Source organism: Ixodes scapularis, unplaced genomic scaffold (genome assembly GCF_016920785.2).
Source record: "Ixodes scapularis isolate PalLabHiFi unplaced genomic scaffold, ASM1692078v2 PGA_scaffold3__209_contigs__length_174095766, whole genome shotgun sequence".
Lineage (NCBI taxonomy): Eukaryota > Metazoa > Arthropoda > Arachnida > Ixodida > Ixodidae > Ixodes > Ixodes scapularis.
In genome coordinates, this window is record NW_024609868.1 from 122,207,173 (window position 1) to 122,230,521 (window position 23,349).

Here is a 23,349-nt window from a genome sequence, read left to right on the forward strand (position 1 = left end):
AAGCGTAGTCCAGACCGCACTTTACCACCAGACCGAATGGCCATACAAACCAAAACGTAAAATTCTGCTCCGCATTTGTGCATTTCCTTCTACGTCTTTTTTTCTTTTACTATTTTTTGTTATTTGTTTACATGTTCGGTACACAATCCGAAATATATGTTGGTTTTGACTGCACTTAATTCTTTCTCTAATAGGAAGATTTCATCACCCTAAAGTGTAACTCTAAAAAACTTCCAGCCTTTCCACTCTGGTGAAGAAGGAAGACTAGCGAAGCTGTACTATGGTGGGAATGAAGTAATGGCCAGCCACAAGTCGGCAAGCCAGAGTGTGGAAAGGCTGGAAAGGTTGTAGCCATCTATGAGCGACAGCGGCAACCAGACAACCGGCAAGCCGGTTGTCTACAGGCTGATTCAAGGAGAGGCCAGGCTCTTTAAATCAACCGCAAAATTCAGTTTCTTAGCCTATCGCGCTACGACTTTGTACAGCGTTGCCCACAGATGGTGCATTTTTTTTTTTGTAAAATTTGTAAAGAGCGAACTTGCCTGAGGAAAAAGTAAAGAAAGAAAAAGGCTTAGCTCCTATGGAAACGCAGCGAAGCCACCGGTCTTTAAACAACACGGCGCCAACTGCCGCCAACGAACGAGCATACGACGCCAAGAGCCGGCGTCTTTAGCAGACAAGGAACTGTAGTTCCTTGTTACCGCGCCTGTTTTTGTTTCTGCGACTTTCGCCGCCTGCGGAACGCGCTCTGCTTTTGAGTCGAAAAGATTGTCTGCTAAAGACTCCGGCTCTCGGCGCCGTATGCTTGTTCGTTGGTGGCGTTCATTGCGCCATCTGTTGTCTCCCATGCGAAACGGCGCCGTGTTGTTTGAAGACCGGTGGCGTCGTTGCATTTCCATAGGAGCTAAGCCTTTTCTTTCCTTACTTTTTTCTCAGGCAAGTTCGCTCTTTGCAAATTTTACAAAACGAATGCACCATCTGTGGGCAACGCTGCACAAAGTCGTAGCGCGATAGGTTAAGGAACAGAATCTTGCGGTCGATTTAAAGAGCGTAGCCTCTCCTTGTATCACCCTGTAGTTGCTGCCATTGCTCATAGATGGCGGTAGCTGTCCAGAGTTCTGTATAATCATTTGTTTGCTGACAGACACGATCCTGGGGAGACTAGCCCTTAACAGCTCCGCTGTATAAAACAAATAGGCAGAAGGTTTTGCAGAATGACGATTGCATGCCCACTTTCGGGTATGCACGTTTTAAATTCAAATTTTGTAAGGCATGCGAAATGTTTTAGGTTTTAGGGCTGCACCCTTTATATCTGGCAGCTTGGAGCACCTGGACTTGTATGAAACCACAGTACCGAATATAAACAAAAACTAAACCATGTACTTTGCAAAAAAAAAAAAAAAAAAAAAGTTGTCAACAAAGAGCGTTGCTCCAAGGCTCCAAAATCGCTGGTTGACAAGCGCTTTCACATGCTCGGGCAGCAATGCAACAGTTCGACAGTACATGGCCATCCTGGCAACACGGGCATTGAGCAAGAAGCTCTTCTTCACATTGAGTAACACTACTACACTCTGATACAACCGCTTTCCTTGCACGAAAATTTGTATTGACCAGATTTAAATTTGACCTTATGTTACATATAAACTAATTATTCGACGTTTCAATCAATATTTTTGGCTTTTATATTAGATTAAACATACTATTCTAGAATTAATTCAGTATTTGCACACCGGTGTTTAGAACCTGTAAATCAGAATATTTCAGGACAAAAAAAAAATTATATAATTTTTGCGAATTGCATTGTATTGCGTAGTGGTACGACGCATCTTGGCTCCATAGCGTTGGCTCCTTTGTCACGGAAAGTCGTTCCCGACTATAGACTAGCTGCGTTTCCGTGCAGCTCGTCTTTCTGGCTTAATATCCGTAACACTAGAATTCTGAAACATTGCCGACACCTCTATTCCTGTCGGACATCACGCCGACGGAAATCATGTCAACCGTGCAATCTGCGGTACCGGCATTTGTGACAGGCGAGTTTGTAGCAGGTTGCCGCGTGTTTATCGCACCGTGAAATGCAAATCTGCCGCGTCTGCCGTCCGCGGTACCTTTACCTACATCGCGGAAGTCAGTAGCGACTTCCCACTTGTTTGTCGCATTGTGAAACGCAAATTCGCCGTGTCGCGTGGTTTGTAGCTGTGTTTATCGTTCATTTTTGATAAAGTTTTGCTGTCTCATCCCCAAAAATAGCCCACCCCTTGTTTTCCACCATTTATCTCTTCATTTTGGGTGGCTGTTCTTACGGGATTTGATGTCTACGATCTGGTAGACATCAAAATGTAATTTCTTTGTAGTGACATTTCCTGCCTACAGTTCCTGACAGGACGAGAACGGCGTCTCTTCTTGATGCCTCCAGCACGCGCTGTTGCGTTTAGTCGTGCTTTGGCCACGCGTGCACGCTCGCAGTGCCCCCCAAGCGTTATCGAAGGTGTTCATGCTGGAGTACTGAGAGACCTCCCTGCCGTTTTTATCCTATCGGCGACTGTAGAAAGTGCTCGAGATCGTGAATTTACAACGTGTCCCCGCGTATTCCTAATTTCAGCCGGATCCCCGTCAAGACGATTCTCTCCTCTTCGACCGAGAGGGACTGGGCGGCGACGGAGGCATCCCGAACCATGTGGGGACAGGGAGGGAGTTTGGTGCCACGCAAGCCTTCGAAAATGCCCTTGTGGTTGAGGCGCAACGTGGAGCAGATTTTTTCCGACTCTCCGTCAGAAGACGTGCCCCACGGAACGTTCCTGGCGGATCGGGAAGTCAGCGCTGACACCAGTCTGGGCTCCGACACTCCTCCGAATCGATCCGAAAGACTGAGCGGCAAGTCCTTCGGTTTCATTCCTCAAACGATCCAACGGCCGCACGCTGCTACACGCCCTGCCGAGAGTTTGCTTCGTGGCAGCACCGACGTCGCCGGGGCACGTCCAAGCATCAAGAGGCCCCGCGTGAACCGGACCGAAGCCGCATCCAAGAGAGGAGCCCCGGCTCTACGGCCGTCGACGGGAAGCTTTTTTCTGCGTGGCTCAGTGCCGTCGGCGACCGCCGCAACTTCGGGGACAAACGAAGTCGGCGGTGTCACTTGTGCGGCGTCCACTTCAGTTGTGAATCGTCGGGAGGGGAATCCATCCGTGCCCAATGCTGCCACGTCGTCTGCCAAGAACACGCAACGCATGTTGCGCGAGAGTCGTAAGGCAGAGGCCGCAAAGGACGACAGTTGGACACAGTGGAAAACCTCGACCCGAGAAAAACTGCCAGCACGAAGGCCAGAGTACGATCCTAAATTCTTCACAACAAGGGTGCAAGGGGTCGAAGCTGCATCCCCGCTTTCTCCTCGACCGTTTAAAAGGAAAACAAGCACCACTTTTTTTGCACAAACCGAGAGGAAGGACGGTCGGCCGGTTGAAGATTTAGCGTCGTCGTCGCCTCGAGCATCATCAAATGCGCCGGGCAACTCGGTTGGCGTGCGTAACGGGTATGATGCGAAACAGAAGCCCGCGAAAACCCTCGAGGCATCTGCATTGAGGCCTTTGCCAGGAGTAGCACCTTCCTCTCCAAGATGTCTCGATGTCGGTTCAAGAAGGAACAGGAAGGAGAAGCGGACACGGATTGCTTCAGCAGAGGCGAGCCCGGGCCATCGCAGCGAGGAGGTGGCCTTGTTTCAGCAGCTTGTCGCGCAGCTGCGCCGTGATTTAAAGAGCCAGCGGAATCTCCCGCCTCTCCTCTCCAGAGACGCGAGGGACGTCTCGCGCTCGCAGGGGCTGGACATGGCAAACGAGGGGTTGTCCAAGCAGAAGATGGCGGCCGCCGTCCTCCCGGCAAAGCGGCCAAGGGGCAGGCCTTCGGCAACTTCTTCTGGACCCATTGTGCCTCCTGTTGAAGGCCGTTTGCCAGATCATCCGGAGGGAACGGCTGCACCTCGGGAAGACGCATCGACCTCCAGCGATTCCCGATTCTCGGAGCTGTCGGGGTTGGGTGCCCAGTCCCGGAGGAAGCTAGTCTCGGGCGGCGAAGGTGAGTTTTGGGGTGAATGTTTTGAACCTTACGAAGTAATATAGCTGCGTTGCGTGTATGTTTTGAGAGCTGGAAGTTAGTCGGCCTCAATGGACGATTTGCGTCTCAGCTCTTGGTGAGAGATTTATCCAGTGCGGTACAAAGGGCCAGCCTGGGGCCTTTAAAGTGCATCACGCAGTAGTGATACACAACCGCGTGCCAGTAGGAAGCTCGTCCAGATAGAAACTGGCAGGTGTGGGGATTGAACCCAGGATCTTTGGGGTCTGCAGGTATTTGCTTAGGGATGCAGGAAATACTGGGCTATGCATTTTTGTTGTTTTTTTTACGTTGGAGATGGCTAAATTGAAAACTTGCTTTGCAAACAGAGAACAGCATTGCTAAAGCTTTTTATATTTCTGAACTTTATTTCATTATCATATCTTGTATAAGGTCAAACAATCCTGGCCTAAATTTACCATGCCAAACGATCTAGACGTAAATTCGACCCTCATGGATTGGGTCTAAAAAATTGTATGTGTTATTGGTGAAATAAAAGTACCTTGTCTAAAACATTTTCGCATTAACTTCTTTTAAAAAATTTTTGGATGACACCTTTAATTTTGTGGAAAACAGGCCCTAAGGGGTAAAATATTAAAATATAACCACAATTTTGTCCAGAAAAGGTTGAAATAGGCTGTAAAATAAATGCAGTTTTTTGTAGGTCAATATATCTCAAACTATCCAATAGGTTTTATCACATCTTTCCAACTATTTTTAAAGGGACCATGAAATAACCTTTTTACTTTTGCCAAATAACTTTTACATTAAACCTTCATTGTTCACTGAATGCCGAACAGGCATCCATTTTTGTTTCGGTTTATTAACTTCTCACAAAAAATCAATGAAATATCTACTTTTTCTTCCTCTCCACCTCACCATAAAACAAGCTGCGGCGTAATTTTGACGGTCGTGACGTCTGCCGCCATTGGAACCGGAAGTTCTCTCGGCAATAGGAGAATGGGAGCGTTAGCGGCGGCGAGTTGGCGATGTGCCGGTAGGTTTTACTGCGCTGATGGCGCTGATGCCACCGATATTCTGAATCGGCGCCTCTCATTGCCATGATAGCCATGGACACATCACAGCTGAGGGAAATTCAATTAAAAATGTTGCACTACAACGACAGCATGGGACTAGTGCCATGTGCCGGTACGTCTGTTGGGAAGTGCGGCGAGTTTTCCAACAAAGACTTTAGTTCTTTATCGGAATTGGTGGAGGGCTTTTGGAACCTGCCCGCATTTGCAGAAAACACTGTGAATGTGGCTGTAATCACACTAGGTGTCAAAATGTTCCGAGCATACATGAATGACCTTAGACCCCCGGTCCCTCAAACCGATAAGCCTGCACCAAGTGCTTCGACGTGGTTCATCAAGTGGCAAGCGGTGAAACTACAGCTGTTTCTTTTTAACCACCGGACTGCAGAAACTGTAATTCAAGTTCTTCGATACACTGCAGCCTTACGGCATAGCGACTGAGCAATCGATTACAAACAATGTAAACACTACTTGAACAGCCAGAAAACGAAAGTGCTCTGCGAACAAAGTGCGACCAGGAGCAAACCCGTTCAGCAGACGACGCTCGTGGGTTGACTGTGCAGGCGCAGTCGAGTCTTTCTCTTGCTTTGTTTACCACACAATAGATGGCGCTTGGCTCTGAGCATTATCAAATTCGGCAATTTTTGTCACATCTCTAATTATGCTACAAAATGTAGATCTGAACACTACTTAACAAAACTTTTAGGAAAGATTCGCCAGCTATTTATTATTTATGATCACGGTGCTGGTGTGGTAGGCACTTACCTAATAGGCGACGTGGATTTGGCCGACTTGCTGCGGTTTCGCGGATGCATTGCAGTGAAAAGGCAGATAGCTTTCGAAGGAAAGAAGGTGTAAAAGGGTCCTTTTTTTTTTTAAAGTTCTATTGCAAAGAAATTTTTGGGCTTTCTATTTCTGGGTTTTTGGGTTTCTTTTCGCACCTTTTACGACGTGCGGTGGATGAGGTTCGATTTCAAAATTGTTTCATGGTCCCTTTAATGGTGCAGATGCATTAGAAATGCCATAAAAAGCTCCACCTTTTATTTTCGAAGACGCATACCACAAGACTAGGCTCGCACAAGCAGTCGCAATCACCTCCTTCAAGTCATCGACGCTGTTTGGCTCGAAGGCGTACATTTTGTCCCTGACATGGTCCCAAGGAGTCCAGTGGAGATAAGTCAGCGAAAACATGTCGCATGCACACTTGCGACCAATCTCAGCTGCAGTAGGCGTCTGCCATTAAATTGCAAACGCTCCCCATGGTTTGAGGTGGGGGCCCCCTCTCCAATCGGCTTTCTACAGCCTCCCAACATAGACAGCGCCGTATCGTGGCGCACACGAGCAGTATGAGAGGAGGAAGAGTTAGTCAACCTGACGGCCTCGGGGAGCACTTCCGACAGGCATGGAGCTCACGGAAGGCGTTGGTTGAACCATCATGCATGGCTGGGTGTTTCACTGGCATCAGCGCTGATGCCACCACACGGGCCAGTGAGTCGTATAGACAGTTGGAAGCATGGCACATCACTAGCGCCCTATGCGTGCAAGCATGTGCAGTTTGCACGTGAACATAGCATTGTCAAGCTAAAATTGAAAAAATAAATGCACAAACCTGATACAGTATAGACCACTTACAACGTAACCGCTTATAGTGCAGGACCGGGTATAACGCGTTTTTTTTAAACCACCGGTTCGCCTCCCATAGAACTCCATGTAATTACATACCGCTTAAAATGCAGGCGCGTGAAGGGAAATACCGGTTATAGTGCGGTTTCTGGCACAGCCCGCCGATCGCGCTGACGACCGGAGCAGCGAGCACGCTTCCCTGTGCGACACTAGATAACGGTGCTGACGGCCCAAGCGGCACTCGCGGGGCAAGGAGGTTGCTCGAAGGAGCGGGGAGAAGCGAAGGGAGAGGCTTCAGTTGCTATAGCGACGGAGGGACGCACGCACGTGTCGTTCACGTGCGTGCGTCCCTCCGCTGCGTTGGAAACAAACCGCAACGACAGACCAATCGCAGGTCGAGGAGAAGTGTTCGCGCGCGTTGCATGCCGGTCGCGGGCCGGCTGTTTCTATCCGCAAACATGGCGTCGGTTGCGGTCGTCGTCGTAGACAGCGTTCATCTCATCGTTCCGCGTAAAAGCGCTATCCTTAAAGGCCGACCTACAAAACCATTTTCCGCGGGAGAAGAGGTTTTCCCCTTGCCACCCAGAAAGGAGGAAACCCCTTCTCCTTTCCACGGAGAGTAGCTTCCGAACCTGCCCTTTTCAGCGGAGGAGGAGGAAGGAGTGCGAGAGGGGAGGGAGCGAAGGTCGTTGGGGAGCACTTTCCTACCCTGCGGAAAATGGTTTCGTAAGTCGGCCTTTAACTGTGAATTTTCGTTGAGCACATACTAGAAGGGAAGATCCACCTACTCGTGCGTCGATGTCGTGGCGGCGCTATCAAGACGGCAGAAACGCCCGTGTCGTCGTGTTTGTTTACTTCGACTACAGTGGTGATGCATTTGTGTCCTCAAACATCGCCCGGATTTATTATTTGGCGCATTTCATGCGTGTGCTCAAGTTCAAGGTATTACTGGCACGTACCGTATGAAGGATGCGAATTTTCACGCGTTTTCATCTCCGGAGAAAAGTGATTAGGGTTACCAATACTGAACGCTCGTAACGTCCGTCCGCAACCCGCGACGCCGTTAAAAGGCTGCGCCAGGCAAAAGCCGCTCACTTCTTTCAAAATGTGTGACACACTTGAGACAGAACTGTACTAGTCTGGTGAAATAAAGACTTTCCTCAAACTAAGCTTTCTTTTTCATCTAACATAAAATAAATTCTTTTACAAAGATAAGTTGTCTCATGGCATGTATTTTGGCCTGAAAAATTGATGTTTTGCTTATAGCGCGGTACCGCTTATAGTGCGAATTTTCACGACTCCCGCGACATACGTTATATGCGGTCTACACTGTATGCAAGTTCCTGCCGGCGTTCCTGGAGGCTGTGAAGCTCAGTGGTTAATTTCACTGGTGTCGGAGCAGTCATCGGAGTTTGTAATCTGAATCCTGCTGCAGTTGAGGGTGCTCCACTGAACTGATAGGATTGTAGTTCTCGACAGTAAAATAAATACTGTAAACGGCTTATTTTTTGCGGGCTCAATATTTTGCGATTTAGGTGAAGGCTGAAGTTTTGGAATAATTTGTGGGTTCTAATTTTCGCGACTTTGTGGGATCTCGGTATAGATTCCAATGTGTTGACATTTTAGCAGAATTTTTCACGGGACCTATTTTTCGCGAATTGTAGGCAATTCGCAAAATTCGCGAAAATTGGGTCTTCGCGAAAGTTAAGTAGTTTACAGTAAATGATTTGGTAGCTGATCATTCTGGAAAATTTTCACCCCCATTTAACGCTGGCAGAAAATCTTCCTAGCATGGAAGCGAATACTTCTTCGTGCGGCATGCCTAGTTAACAGTGGCTTTAAAATCTCTGCAAAGTTTGACGCTGCCGTTCCGCTTTACCACCGGCACTACGGGCGCTGCCGTTCCGCTTTACCACCGGCACCACTCAGACTGTGAAACAGAGGTACCAATTCCTGCTTTAAGTAGTCGGTCAATTTCTGCCACTACTTTTGAGCGTGAGGCATAGGAAACCTGACAAGCTTTATAGAACTTTAGGACCGCTTCTATTCGAAGCTGTAGGCTCAAAAACCGAATTCGCCTGCGTGTCCTAGTTGTTGTGTAAAATAAAAAGATAGTAAATATTGGCATTTCTGGCCCCCTCAACTCACTCCTAGTCTTAAAGGTCACACCTGGTCGCACTCCTAGTTGCGTAATTCGGGGTGTCGTGTAGATTTCCACGTGCTCTCTCGGAGAACGCTTAGTAAATATTGGCATTTCTGGCCCCCTCAACTCACTCCTAGTCTTAAAGGTCACACCTGGTCGCACTCCTAGTTGCGTAATTCGGGGTGTTGTGTAGATTTCCACGTGCTCTCTCGGAGAACGCTTAGTAAATATTGGCATTTCTGGCCCCCTCAACTCACTCCTAGTCTTAAAGGTCACACCTGGTCGCACTCCTAGTTGCGTAATTCGGGGTGTTGTGTAGATTTCCATGTGCTCTCTCGGAGAACGCTTAGTAAATATTGGCATTTCTGGCCCCCTCAACTCACTCCTAGTCTTAAAGGTCACACCTGGTCGCACTCCTAGTTGCGTAATTCGGGGTGTTGTGTAGATTTCCATGTGCTCTCTCGGAGAACGCTTAGTAAATATTGGCATTTCTGGCCCCCTCAACTCACTCCTAGTCTTAAAGGTCACACCTGGTCGCACTCCTAGTTGCGTAATTCGGGGTGTTGTGTAGATTTCCATGTGCTCTCTCGGAGAACGCTTAGTAAATATTGGCATTTCTGGCCCCCTCAACTCACTCCTAGTCTTAAAGGTCACACCTGGTCGCACTCCTAGTTGCGTAATTCGGGGTGTTGTGTAGATTTCCATGTGCTCTCTCGGAGAACGCTTAGTAAATATTGGCATTTCTGGCCCCCTCAACTCACTCCTAGTCTTAAAGGTCACACCTGGTCGCACTCCTAGTTGCGTAATTCGGGGTGTTGTGTAGATTTCCATGTGCTCTCTCGGAGAACGCTTAGTAAATATTGGCATTTCTGGCCCCCTCAACTCACTCCTAGTCTTAAAGGTCACACCTGGTCGCACTCCTAGTTGCGTAATTCGGGGTGTTGTGTAGATTTCCATGTGCTCTCTCGGAGAACGCTTAGTAAATATTGGCATTTCTGGCCCCCTCAACTCACTCCTAGTCTTAAAGGTCACACCTGGTCGCACTCCTAGTTGCGTAATTCGGGGTGTTGTGTAGATTTCCATGTGCTCTCTCGGAGAACGCTTAGTAAATATTGGCATTTCTGGCCCCCTCAACTCACTCCTAGTCTTAAAGGTCACACCTGGTCGCACTCCTAGTTGCGTAATTCGGGGTGTTGTGTAGATTTCCATGTGCTCTCTCGGAGAACGCTTAGTAAATATTGGCATTTCTGGCCCCCTCAACTCACTCCTAGTCTTAAAGGTCACACCTGGTCGCACTCCTAGTTGCGTAATTCGGGGTGTTGTGTAGATTTCCATGTGCTCTCTCGGAGAACGCTTAGTAAATATTGGCATTTCTGGCCCCCTCAACTCACTCCTAGTCTTAAAGGTCACACCTGGTCGCACTCCTAGTTGCGTAATTCGGGGTGTTGTGTAGATTTCCATGTGCTCTCTCGGAGAACGCTTAGTAAATATTGGCATTTCTGGCCCCCTCAACTCACTCCTAGTCTTAAAGGTCACACCTGGTCGCACTCCTAGTTGCGTAATTCGGGGTGTTGTGTAGATTTCCATGTGCTCTCTCGGAGAACGCTTAGGAAATATTGGCATTTCTGGCCCCCTCAACTCACTCCTAGTCTTAAAGGTCACACCTGGTCGCACTCCTAGTTGCGTAATTCGGGGTGTTGTGTAGATTTCCATGTGCTCTCTCGGAGAACGCTTAGTAAATATTGGCATTTCTGGCCCCCTCAACTCACTCCTAGTCTTAAAGGTCACACCTGGTCGCACTCCTAGTTGCGTAATTCGGGGTGTTGTGTAGATTTCCATGTGCTCTCTCGGAGAACGCTTAGTAAATATTGGCATTTCTGGCCCCCTCAACTCACTCCTAGTCTTAAAGGTCACACCTGGTCGCACTCCTAGTTGCGTAATTCGGGGTGTTGTGTAGATTTCCATGTGCTCTCTCGGAGAACGCTTAGTAAATATTGGCATTTCTGGCCCCCTCAACTCACTCCTAGTCTTAAAGGTCACACCTGGTCGCACTCCTAGTTGCGTAATTCGGGGTGTTGTGTAGATTTCCATGTGCTCTCTCGGAGAACGCTTAGTAAATACTGGCATTTCTGGCCCCCTCAACTCACTCCTAGTCTTAAAGGTCACACCTGGTCGCACTCCTAGTTGCGTAATTCGGGGTGTTGTGTAGATTTCCATGTGCTCTCTCGGAGAACGCTTAGTAAATATTGGCATTTCTGGCCCCCTCAACTCACTCCTAGTCTTAAAGGTCACACCTGGTCGCACTCCTAGTTGCGTAATTCGGGGTGTCGTGTAGATTTCCATGTGCTCTCTCGGAGAACGCTTAGTAAATGTTGGCATTTCTGGCCCCCTCAACTCACTCCTAGTCTTAAAGGTCACACCTGGTCGCACTCCTAGTTGCGTAATTCGGGGTGTTGTGTAGATTTCCATGTGCTCTCTCGGAGAACGCTTAGTAAATATTGGCATTTCTGGCCCCCTCAACTCACTCCTAGTCTTAAAGGTCACACCTGGTCGCACTCCTAGTTGCGTAATTCGGGGTGTTGTGTAGATTTCCATGTGCTCTCTCGGAGAACGCTTAGTAAATATTGGCATTTCTGGCCCCCTCAACTCACTCCTAGTCTTAAAGGTCACACCTGGTCGCACTCCTAGTTGCGTAATTCGGGGTGTTGTGTAGATTTCCATGTGCTCTCTCGGAGAACGCTTAGTAAATATTGGCATTTCTGGCCCCCTCAACTCACTCCTAGTCTTAAAGGTCACACCTGGTCGCACTCCTAGTTGCGTAATTCGGGGTGTTGTGTAGATTTCCATGTGCTCTCTCGGAGAACGCTTAGTAAATATTGGCATTTCTGGCCCCCTCAACTCACTCCTAGTCTTAAAGGTCACACCTGGTCGCACTCCTAGTTGCGTAATTCGGGGTGTCGTGTAGATTTCCACGTGCTCTCTCGGAGAACGCTTAGTAAATATTGGCATTTCTGGCCCCCTCAACTCACTCCTAGTCTTAAAGGTCACACCTGGTCGCACTCCTAGTTGCGTAATTCGGGGTGTTGTGTAGATTTCCACGTGCTCTCTCGGAGAACGCTTAGTAAATATTGGCATTTCTGGCCCCCTCAACTCACTCCTAGTCTTAAAGGTCACACCTGGTCGCACTCCTAGTTGCGTAATTCGGGGTGTTGTGTAGATTTCCATGTGCTCTCTCGGAGAACGCTTAGTAAATATTGGCATTTCTGGCCCCCTCAACTCACTCCTAGTCTTAAAGGTCACACCTGGTCGCACTCCTAGTTGCGTAATTCGGGGTGTTGTGTAGATTTCCATGTGCTCTCTCGGAGAACGCTTAGTAAATATTGGCATTTCTGGCCCCCTCAACTCACTCCTAGTCTTAAAGGTCACACCTGGTCGCACTCCTAGTTGCGTAATTCGGGGTGTTGTGTAGATTTCCATGTGCTCTCTCGGAGAACGCTTAGTAAATATTGGCATTTCTGGCCCCCTCAACTCACTCCTAGTCTTAAAGGTCACACCTGGTCGCACTCCTAGTTGCGTAATTCGGGGTGTTGTGTAGATTTCCATGTGCTCTCTCGGAGAACGCTTAGTAAATATTGGCATTTCTGGCCCCCTCAACTCACTCCTAGTCTTAAAGGTCACACCTGGTCGCACTCCTAGTTGCGTAATTCGGGGTGTTGTGTAGATTTCCATGTGCTCTCTCGGAGAACGCTTAGTAAATATTGGCATTTCTGGCCCCCTCAACTCACTCCTAGTCTTAAAGGTCACACCTGGTCGCACTCCTAGTTGCGTAATTCGGGGTGTTGTGTAGATTTCCATGTGCTCTCTCGGAGAACGCTTAGTAAATATTGGCATTTCTGGCCCCCTCAACTCACTCCTAGTCTTAAAGGTCACACTTGGTCGCACTCCTAGTTGCGTAATTCGGGGTGTTGTGTAGATTTCCATGTGCTCTCTCGGAGAATGCTTAGTAAATATTGGCATTTCTGGCCCCCTCAACTCACTCCTAGTCTTAAAGGTCACACCTGGTCGCACTCCTAGTTGCGTAATTCGGGGTGTTGTGTAGATTTCCATGTGCTCTCTCGGAGAACGCTTAGTAAATATTGGCATTTCTGGCCCCCTCAACTCACTCCTAGTCTTAAAGGTCACACCTGGTCGCACTCCTAGTTGCGTAATTCGGGGTGTTGTGTAGATTTCCATGTGCTCTCTCGGAGAACGCTTAGTAAATATTGGCATTTCTGGCCCCCTCAACTCACTCCTAGTCTTAAAGGTCACACCTGGTCGCACTCCTAGTTGCGTAATTCGGGGTGTTGTGTAGATTTCCATGTGCTCTCTCGGAGAACGCTTAGTAAATATTGGCATTTCTGGCCCCCTCAACTCACTCCTAGTCTTAAAGGTCACACCTGGTCGCACTCCTAGTTGCGTAATTCGGGGTGTTGTGTAGATTTCCATGTGCTCTCTCGGAGAACGCTTAGTAAATATTGGCATTTCTGGCCCCCTCAACTCACTCCTAGTCTTAAAGGTCACACCTGGTCGCACTCCTAGTTGCGTAATTCGGGGTGTTGTGTAGATTTCCATGTGCTCTCTCGGAGAACGCTTAGTAAATATTGGCATTTCTGGCCCCCTCAACTCACTCCTAGTCTTAAAGGTCACACCTGGTCGCACTCCTAGTTGCGTAATTCGGGGTGTTGTGTAGATTTCCATGTGCTCTCTCGGAGAACGCTTAGTAAATATTGGCATTTCTGGCCCCCTCAACTCACTCCTAGTCTTAAAGGTCACACCTGGTCGCACTCCTAGTTGCGTAATTCGGGGTGTTGTGTAGATTTCCATGTGCTCTCTCGGAGAACGCTTAGTAAATATTGGCATTTCTGGCCCCCTCAACTCACTCCTAGTCTTAAAGGTCACACCTGGTCGCACTCCTAGTTGCGTAATTCGGGGTGTTGTGTAGATTTCCATGTGCTCTCTCGGAGAACGCTTAGTAAATATTGGCATTTCTGGCCCCCTCAACTCACTCCTAGTCTTAAAGGTCACACCTGGTCGCACTCCTAGTTGCGTAATTCGGGGTGTTGTGTAGATTTCCATGTGCTCTCTCGGAGAACGCTTAGAAAATATTGGCATTTCTGGCCCCCTCAACTCACTCCTAGTCTTAAAGGTCACACCTGGTCGCACTCCTAGTTGCGTAATTCGGGGTGTTGTGTAGATTTCCATGTGCTCTCTCGGAGAACGCTTAGTAAATATTGGCATTTCTGGCCCCCTCAACTCACTCCTAGTCTTAAAGGTCACACCTGGTCGCACTCCTAGTTGCGTAATTCGGGGTGTTGTGTAGATTTCCATGTGCTCTCTCGGAGAACGCTTAGTAAATATTGGCATTTCTGGCCCCCTCAACTCACTCCTAGTCTTAAAGGTCACACCTGGTCGCACTCCTAGTTGCGTAATTCGGGGTGTTGTGTAGATTTCCATGTGCTCTCTCGGAGAACGCTTAGTAAATACTGGCATTTCTGGCCCCCTCAACTCACTCCTAGTCTTAAAGGTCACACCTGGTCGCACTCCTAGTTGCGTAATTCGGGGTGTTGTGTAGATTTCCATGTGCTCTCTCGGAGAACGCTTAGTAAATATTGGCATTTCTGGCCCCCTCAACTCACTCCTAGTCTTAAAGGTCACACCTGGTCGCACTCCTAGTTGCGTAATTCGGGGTGTCGTGTAGATTTCCATGTGCTCTCTCGGAGAACGCTTAGTAAATGTTGGCATTTCTGGCCCCCTCAACTCACTCCTAGTCTTAAAGGTCACACCTGGTCGCACTCCTAGTTGCGTAATTCGGGGTGTTGTGTAGATTTCCATGTGCTCTCTCGGAGAACGCTTAGTAAATATTGGCATTTCTGGCCCCCTCAACTCACTCCTAGTCTTAAAGGTCACACCTGGTCGCACTCCTAGTTGCGTAATTCGGGGTGTTGTGTAGATTTCCATGTGCTCTCTCGGAGAACGCTTAGTAAATATTGGCATTTCTGGCCCCCTCAACTCACTCCTAGTCTTAAAGGTCACACCTGGTCGCACTCCTAGTTGCGTAATTCGGGGTGTTGTGTAGATTTCCATGTGCTCTCTCGGAGAACGCTTAGTAAATATTGGCATTTCTGGCCCCCTCAACTCACTCCTAGTCTTAAAGGTCACACCTGGTCGCACTCCTAGTTGCGTAATTCGGGGTGTTGTGTAGATTTCCATGTGCTCTCTCGGAGAACGCTTAGTAAATATTGGCATTTCTGGCCCCCTCAACTCACTCCTAGTCTTAAAGGTCACACCTGGTCGCACTCCTAGTTGCGTAATTCGGGGTGTCGTGTAGATTTCCATGTGCTCTCTCGGAGAACGCTTAGTAAATATTGGCATTTCTGGCCCCCTCAACTCACTCCTAGTCTTAAAGGTCACACCTGGTCGCACTCCTAGTTGCGTAATTCGGGGTGTTGTGTAGATTTCCATGTGCTCTCTCGGAGAACGCTTAGTAAATATTGGCATTTCTGGCCCCCTCAACTCACTCCTAGTCTTAAAGGTCACACCTGGTCGCACTCCTAGTTGCGTAATTCGGGGTGTTGTGTAGATTTCCATGTGCTCTCTCGGAGAACGCTTAGTAAATATTGGCATTTCTGGCCCCCTCAACTCACTCCTAGTCTTAAAGGTCACACCTGGTCGCACTCCTAGTTGCGTAATTCGGGGTGTTGTGTAGATTTCCATGTGCTCTCTCGGAGAACGCTTAGTAAATATTGGCATTTCTGGCCCCCTCAACTCACTCCTAGTCTTAAAGGTCACACCTGGTCGCACTCCTAGTTGCGTAATTCGGGGTGTTGTGTAGATTTCCATGTGCTCTCTCGGAGAACGCTTAGTAAATATTGGCATTTCTGGCCCCCTCAACTCACTCCTAGTCTTAAAGGTCACACCTGGTCGCACTCCTAGTTGCGTAATTCGGGGTGTTGTGTAGATTTCCATGTGCTCTCTCGGAGAACGCTTAGTAAATATTGGCATTTCTGGCCCCCTCAACTCACTCCTAGTCTTAAAGGTCACACCTGGTCGCACTCCTAGTTGCGTAATTCGGGGTGTTGTGTAGATTTCCATGTGCTCTCTCGGAGAACGCTTAGTAAATATTGGCATTTCTGGCCCCCTCAACTCAGTCCTAGTCTTAAAGGTCACACCTGGTCGCACTCCTAGTTGCGTAATTCGGGGTGTTGTGTAGATTTCCATGTGCTCTCTCGGAGAACGCTTAGTAAATATTGGCATTTCTGGCCCCCTCAACTCACTCCTAGTCTTAAAGGTCACACCTGGTCGCACTCCTAGTTGCGTAATTCGGGGTGTTGTGTAGATTTCCATGTGCTCTCTCGGAGAACGCTTAGTAAATATTGGCATTTCTGGCCCCCTCAACTCACTCCTAGTCTTAAAGGGAAGCTACGGAGCTTCTTGGAAAAAATGAGTTAGAAGTGAATCCTAGTGTATTTTTACCCCGTGAACCCGAATACCCAAACCATTTGCTGCGTAAGTATTGTTAAACGCGAGAAAAACGCGAAAGACAGTCGCTGTCCGTGACGTCATCGACGGCTCTTTTGGCTGCCCAAGGCTAGGGGGGCGGGGCTTCAGCCCTATTTTGAAATTGCTCTTGTGGCTCTCCGGCGCGTCGCATTGAAATATAATTTTGATATCTGTTATTCTAAAGGCCAAATGAACGCAATTTAAGCGTTTTTTCTCAAATGTAGAAGTGCCCCATCTTCCCTTTAAAGGTCACACCTGGTCGCACTCCTAGTTGCGTAATTCGGGGTGTTGTGTAGATTTCCATGTGCTCTCTCGGAGAACGCTTAGTAAATATTGGCATTTCTGGCCCCCTCAACTCACTCCTAGTCTTAAAGGTCACACCTGGTCGCACTCCTAGTTGCGTAATTCGGGGTGTTGTGTAGATTTCCATGTGCTCTCTCGGAGAACGCTTAGTAAATACTGGCATTTCTGGCCCCCTCAACTCACTCCTAGTCTTAAAGGTCACACCTGGTCGCACTCCTAGTTGCGTAATTCGGGGTGTTGTGTAGATTTCCATGTGCTCTCTCGGAGAACGCTTAGTAAATATTGGCATTTCTGGCCCCCTCAACTCACTCCTAGTCTTAAAGGTCACACCTGGTCGCACTCCTAGTTGCGTAATTCGGGGTGTCGTGTAGATTTCCATGTGCTCTCTCGGAGAACGCTTAGTAAATGTTGGCATTTCTGGCCCCCTCAACTCACTCCTAGTCTTAAAGGTCACACCTGGTCGCACTCCTAGTTGCGTAATTCGGGGTGTTGTGTAGATTTCCATGTGCTCTCTCGGAGAACGCTTAGTAAATATTGGCATTTCTGGCCCCCTCAACTCACTCCTAGTCTTAAAGGTCACACCTGGTCGCACTCCTAGTTGCGTAATTCGGGGTGTTGTGTAGATTTCCATGTGCTCTCTCGGAGAACGCTTAGTAAATATTGGCATTTCTGGCCCCCTCAACTCACTCCTAGTCTTAAAGGTCACACCTGGTCGCACTCCTAGTTGCGTAATTCGGGGTGTTGTGTAGATTTCCATGTGCTCTCTCGGAGAACGCTTAGTAAATATTGGCATTTCTGGCCCCCTCAACTCACTCCTAGTCTTAAAGGTCACACCTGGTCGCACTCCTAGTTGCGTAATTCGGGGTGTTGTGTAGATTTCCATGTGCTCTCTCGGAGAACGCTTAGTAAATATTGGCATTTCTGGCCCCCTCAACTCACTCCTAGTCTTAAAGGTCACACCTGGTCGCACTCCTAGTTGCGTAATTCGGGGTGTCGTGTAGATTTCCATGTGCTCTCTCGGAGAACGCTTAGTAAATATTGGCATTTCTGGCCCCCTCAACTCACTCCTAGTCTTAAAGGTCACACCTGGTCGCACTCCTAGTTGCGTAATTCGGGGTGTTGTGTAGATTTCCATGTGCTCTCTCGGAGAACGCTTAGTAAATATTGGCATTTCTGGCCCCCTCAACTCACTCCTAGTCTTAAAGGTCACACCTGGTCGCACTCCTAGTTGCGTAATTCGGGGTGTTGTGTAGATTTCCATGTGCTCTCTCGGAGAACGCTTAGTAAATATTGGCATTTCTGGCCCCCTCAACTCACTCCTAGTCTTAAAGGTCACACCTGGTCGCACTCCTAGTTGCGTAATTCGGGGTGTTGTGTAGATTTCCAAGTGCTCTCTCGGAGAACGCTTAGTAAATATTGGCATTTCTGGCCCCCTCAACTCACTCCTAGTCTTAAAGGTCACACCTGGTCGCACTCCTAGTTGCGTAATTCGGGGTGTTGTGTAGATTTCCATGTGCTCTCTCGGAGAACGCTTAGTAAATATTGGCATTTCTGGCCCCCTCAACTCACTCCTAGTCTTAAAGGTCACACCTGGTCGCACTCCTAGTTGCGTAATTCGGGGTGTTGTGTAGATTTCCATGTGCTCTCTCGGAGAACGCTTAGTAAATATTGGCATTTCTGGCCCCCTCAACTCACTCCTAGTCTTAAAGGTCACACCTGGTCGCACTCCTAGTTGCGTAATTCGGGGTGTCGTGTAGATTTCCATGTGCTCTCTCGGAGAACGCTTAGTAAATATTGGCATTTCTGGCCCCCTCAACTCACTCCTAGTCTTAAAGGTCACACCTGGTCGCACTCCTAGTTGCGTAATTCGGGGTGTTGTGTAGATTTCCATGTGCTCTCTCGGAGAACGCTTAGTAAATATTGGCATTTCTGGCCCCCTCAACTCACTCCTAGTCTTAAAGGTCACACCTGGTCGCACTCCTAGTTGCGTAATTCGGGGTGTTGTGTAGATTTCCATGTGCTCTCTCGGAGAACGCTTAGTAAATATTGGCATTTCTGGCCCCCTCAACTCACTCCTAGTCTTAAAGGTCACACCTGGTCGCACTCCTAGTTGCGTAATTCGGGGTGTTGTGTAGATTTCCATGTGCTCTCTCGGAGAACGCTTAGTAAATATTGGCATTTCTGGCCCCCTCAACTCACTCCTAGTCTTAAAGGTCACACCTGGTCGCACTCCTAGTTGCGTAATTCGGGGTGTTGTGTAGATTTCCATGTGCTCTCTCGGAGAACGCTTAGTAAATATTGGCATTTCTGGCCCCCTCAACTCACTCCTAGTCTTAAAGGTCACACCTGGTCGCACTCCTAGTTGCGTAATTCGGGGTGTTGTGTAGATTTCCATGTGCTCTCTCGGAGAACGCTTAGTAAATATTGGCATTTCTGGCCCCCTCAACTCACTCCTAGTCTTAAAGGTCACACCTGGTCGCACTCCTAGTTGCGTAATTCGGGGTGTCGTGTAGATTTCCATGTGCTCTCTCGGAGAACGCTTAGTAAATATTGGCATTTCTGGCCCCCTCAACTCACTCCTAGTCTTAAAGGTCACACCTGGTCGCACTCCTAGTTGCGTAATTCGGGGTGTTGTGTAGATTTCCATGTGCTCTCTCGGAGAACGCTTAGTAAATATTGGCATTTCTGGCCCCCTCAACTCACTCCTAGTCTTAAAGGTCACACCTGGTCGCACTCCTAGTTGCGTAATTCGGGGTGTTGTGTAGATTTCCATGTGCTCTCTCGGAGAACGCTTAGTAAATATTGGCATTTCTGGCCCCCTCAACTCACTCCTAGTCTTAAAGGTCACACCTGGTCGCACTCCTAGTTGCGTAATTCGGGGTGTTGTGTAGATTTCCATGTGCTCTCTCGGAGAACGCTTAGTAAATATTGGCATTTCTGGCCCCCTCAACTCACTCCTAGTCTTAAAGGTCACACCTGGTCGCACTCCTAGTTGCGTAATTCGGGGTATTGTGTAGATTTCCATGTGCTCTCTCGGAGAACTCTTAGTAAATATTGGCATTTCTGGCCCCCTCAACTCACTCCTAGTCTTAAAGGTCACACCTGGTCGCACTCCTAGTTGCGTAATTCGGGGTGTCGTGTAGATTTCCATGTGCTCTCTCGGAGAACGCTTAGTAAATATTGGCATTTCTGGCCCCCTCAACTCACTCCTAGTCTTAAAGGTCACACCTGGTCGCACTCCTAGTTGCGTAATTCGGGGTATTGTGTAGATTTCCATGTGCTCTCTCGGAGAACTCTTAGTAAATATTGGCATTTCTGGCCCCCTCAACTCACTCCTAGTCTTAAAGGTCACACCTGGTCGCACTCCTAGTTGCGTAATTCGGGGTGTTGTGTAGATTTCCATGTGCTCTCTCGGAGAACTCTTAGTAAATATTGGCATTTCTGGCCCCCTCAACTCACTCCTAGTCTTAAAGGTCACACCTGGTCGCACTCCTAGTTGCGTAATTCGGGGTGTCGTGTAGATTTCCATGTGCTCTCTCGGAGAACGCTTAGTAAATATTGGCATTTCTGGCCCCCTCAACTCACTCCTAGTCTTAAAGGTCACACCTGGTCGCACTCCTAGTTGCGTAATTCGGGGTGTTGTGTAGATTTCCATGTGCTCTCTCGGAGAACGCTTAGTAAATATTGGCATTTCTGGCCCCCTCAACTCACTCCTAGTCTTAAAGGTCACACCTGGTCGCACTCCTAGTTGCGTAATTCGGGGTGTTGTGTAGATTTCCATGTGCTCTCTCGGAGAACTCTTAGTAAATATTGGCATTTCTGGCCCCCTCAACTCACTCCTAGTCTTAAAGGTCACACCTGGTCGCACTCCTAGTTGCGTAATTCGGGGTGTTGTGTAGATTTCCATGTGCTCTCTCGGAGAACTCTTAGTAAATATTGGCATTTCTGGCCCCCTCAACTCACTCCTAGTCTTAAAGGTCACACCTGGTCGCACTCCTAGTTGCGTAATTCGGGGTGTTGTGTAGATTTCCATGTGCTCTCTCGGAGAACTCTTAGTAAATATTGGCATTTCTGGCCCCCTCAACTCACTCCTAGTCTTAAAGGTCACACCTGGTCGCACTCCTAGTTGCGTAATTCGGGGTGTTGTGTAGATTTCCATGTGCTCTCTCGGAGAACTCTTAGTAAATATTGGCATTTCTGGCCCCCTCAACTCACTCCTAGTCTTAAAGGTCACACCTGGTCGCACTCCTAGTTGCGTAATTCGGGGTGTCGTGTAGATTTCCGCGTGCTCTCTCGGAGAACGCTTCCTCTCCCTCTCTTTGCTGACATTAGCGGGCGTTATGCTGCAGCTTAGAGCCGAGCGAGGTCACTTATTCTTCTCGCCGTGGTTCCTTCGGTTGCCACTCGCGGCTGCAGGCGGGGGAAAAAGCTAGACTTTTGCTTTGCGATTATGCAGCGGAATCGCAACATTTTTTAATCAAGGGGCTGTTTTCTCTATCCTCCGGGACACGATAAACAACGTAAGAATGACGAGATGGAAATTCTTTTAATCTTAAAATCGTTGCACCCCCTCTTTAACAAAACCTTTAGCTTGAGCTGCCCGCTCACCGGAAATCCCCTCTAGAAAACAAGTCAGTTTCAACTGAGAATCTTGGAGCCTTGGCCACGCAGTCTTGTGCTCTACATATGTTGGCCATGCAATGACCGGTACCGGAGGCCCCGTGTCCAGCTGCATGTTGACTGGAACTCCGCCCAGTCGAAAGTTTGCACAATGGGTTCCCTGGTGGCGATGTGCCCGACATGGTCATATGTTGCTAGCAGCATGAAGAGGCACTCTGTGCTGGCATTGAAGTTGTTCTTTTCGCGAGGCGTGAGCTCATTGATGCGCTGGCGCGCTGACCCCGTTGATGCGGTGCCCGGCCTGTCGGAGCAGTGAAAACAAGCCTTGGCAATATGACCTCATTGATGGAAGTTGCAGCACTGGGCTGAATGAAAACTGCATGCACGCCCAGTTTCCCGCCGGTCGATAAGACCTGCCTCCCACTGCATGGCACGGCATCTTTCTCATATTTTTTTTTAGCCATCTCGGCCACAATCCCTTCGACTTTGATTCTTGCTCTCACAAGGAGCTGCCAACGAACAGTTGTATTCCGGAGGCCGCAGACTATTCAATCTCTTAGCATCCGGTCAAGTATGGCGCCGAAATTGCATGTTTCTGCTATTTGACGAATGGCCATGACCAAGTCCTTCGCAAGTTCTCTCGCCAACTGGTTGTGCGTGAAGAACTTGTAGGACTTGGCAATTTCAATTTGAGTTTTGGCAAAAAATGCTGTTCCAAAAGAGCAATAACCACAATGTAAGGAAGTTCATTCACCTTGGTTCGGGCACTGCGTCCGCAAATGACGACCACGGTATTGGTGCTCAGCACTGCAACGAGCGAAGCATGCTTCTTCTCATCCGTGACACCATTGTCTTTGAAGAAAGCCTCTAGCTGTACTTGGTAGGCTGGCCATTTGTTGACCTCTTCGTCGAACTCTGGTGGCCTCGTGTAGCTGGCCATTACTACTGTGAATGACTGGGGGACCTACAATCCCATCCTCGTTGCCATTGTTACAATGACGCTGCCGACACAACAAGCAAGCAGTAACGAACAAGATTTTATTTAAGGCATGCCCTTTTATGCCGTAGAGTGAGGGAAGGGGGATGGGAAATGGTTGATTAGAACTGAGAAAACATTATAACGCTTCCGATGACATCAGAGACATTCGTAGCAGTTGTCTCGCCGTTTGTGGTTATTGTCTCTCGGAGTTTTGTTCACTCTATGTACACAGACTGATGCTGCAGTCGTGCAGAGGTTGTCGGATGTTGTAGAAAACAAAACGTGGTGAAGACTGCAGTGCAGACGACGACACGTGCACCTTGCACACGCCTGCCCCAACAGACCCATCTTGATCTCGGCCGTCATCGTGTAGAGGATCACATGATCGTTGTACCGCATGGTAATTGTTTTTGGTGGCGCGAGGCCAATGTGTCCTGATGGAGCCAAAGTTTCTGTTTTGGTTTCTCCTTGTGTTTAAAGTAAGATTTCACAAAAGATATCTAATTTTTTTGCAAAGCAAATTACATATAGTTCCTTTCATTAGTGCTTTTTAATGTGAAATCACTCAACTTTGAAATTTTTGAAATTGAGTGAAGTTGCCCTTTAACTAGCACACCTAAATTTGCACATTTGTACCTAATATTTCTAAAATAACACTATTTTCAACCGTGTGCGCATGCCAACCAGACGTTTGGTACTGCCCAATGTATGGAGAGCCAACACAGCGGGGTGAGAGGAGAGGGGGCATTTCCCTCTCCGCTCTTTTTAGTGGAATGGTCATACAACAACATTCTTTAGTTTGCCAGCCAAGCATCACAGATGCAAAAACATCCACAGGTTCGGAACACAAGTACACACAAAAGACCTGACATACCTCCTAGAACTAGTCATCCTCCAAAAAGGTGGACACATTTGCTTTCTCTGCTCTAATTACTGCAGCAAAAAAAAAACTTTTTAAAGTCCCCAAAGTTTTTTTGGAGGATGACTTGTTCAGGGAGGTATGACAGGTC

The 23,349-nt window shown here is 48.3% G+C and overlaps 1 protein-coding gene across 4 annotated transcripts in view; it reads left to right on the forward strand.

The window, feature by feature from the left end:
• LOC8024435 overlaps positions 1-23,349 on the forward strand; it is a 75,684-nt gene that overhangs the window by 41,279 nt on the left and 11,056 nt on the right. For all 4 annotated transcript variants that reach the window (XM_042292615.1, XM_029969807.4, XM_042292614.1 and 1 more), the window contains one exon: positions 2,600-4,062. In XM_042292615.1, the coding sequence (XP_042148549.1) occupies positions 2,600-4,062 (1,463 nt within the window). The remainder of the gene's footprint in view (positions 1-2,599; positions 4,063-23,349) is intronic.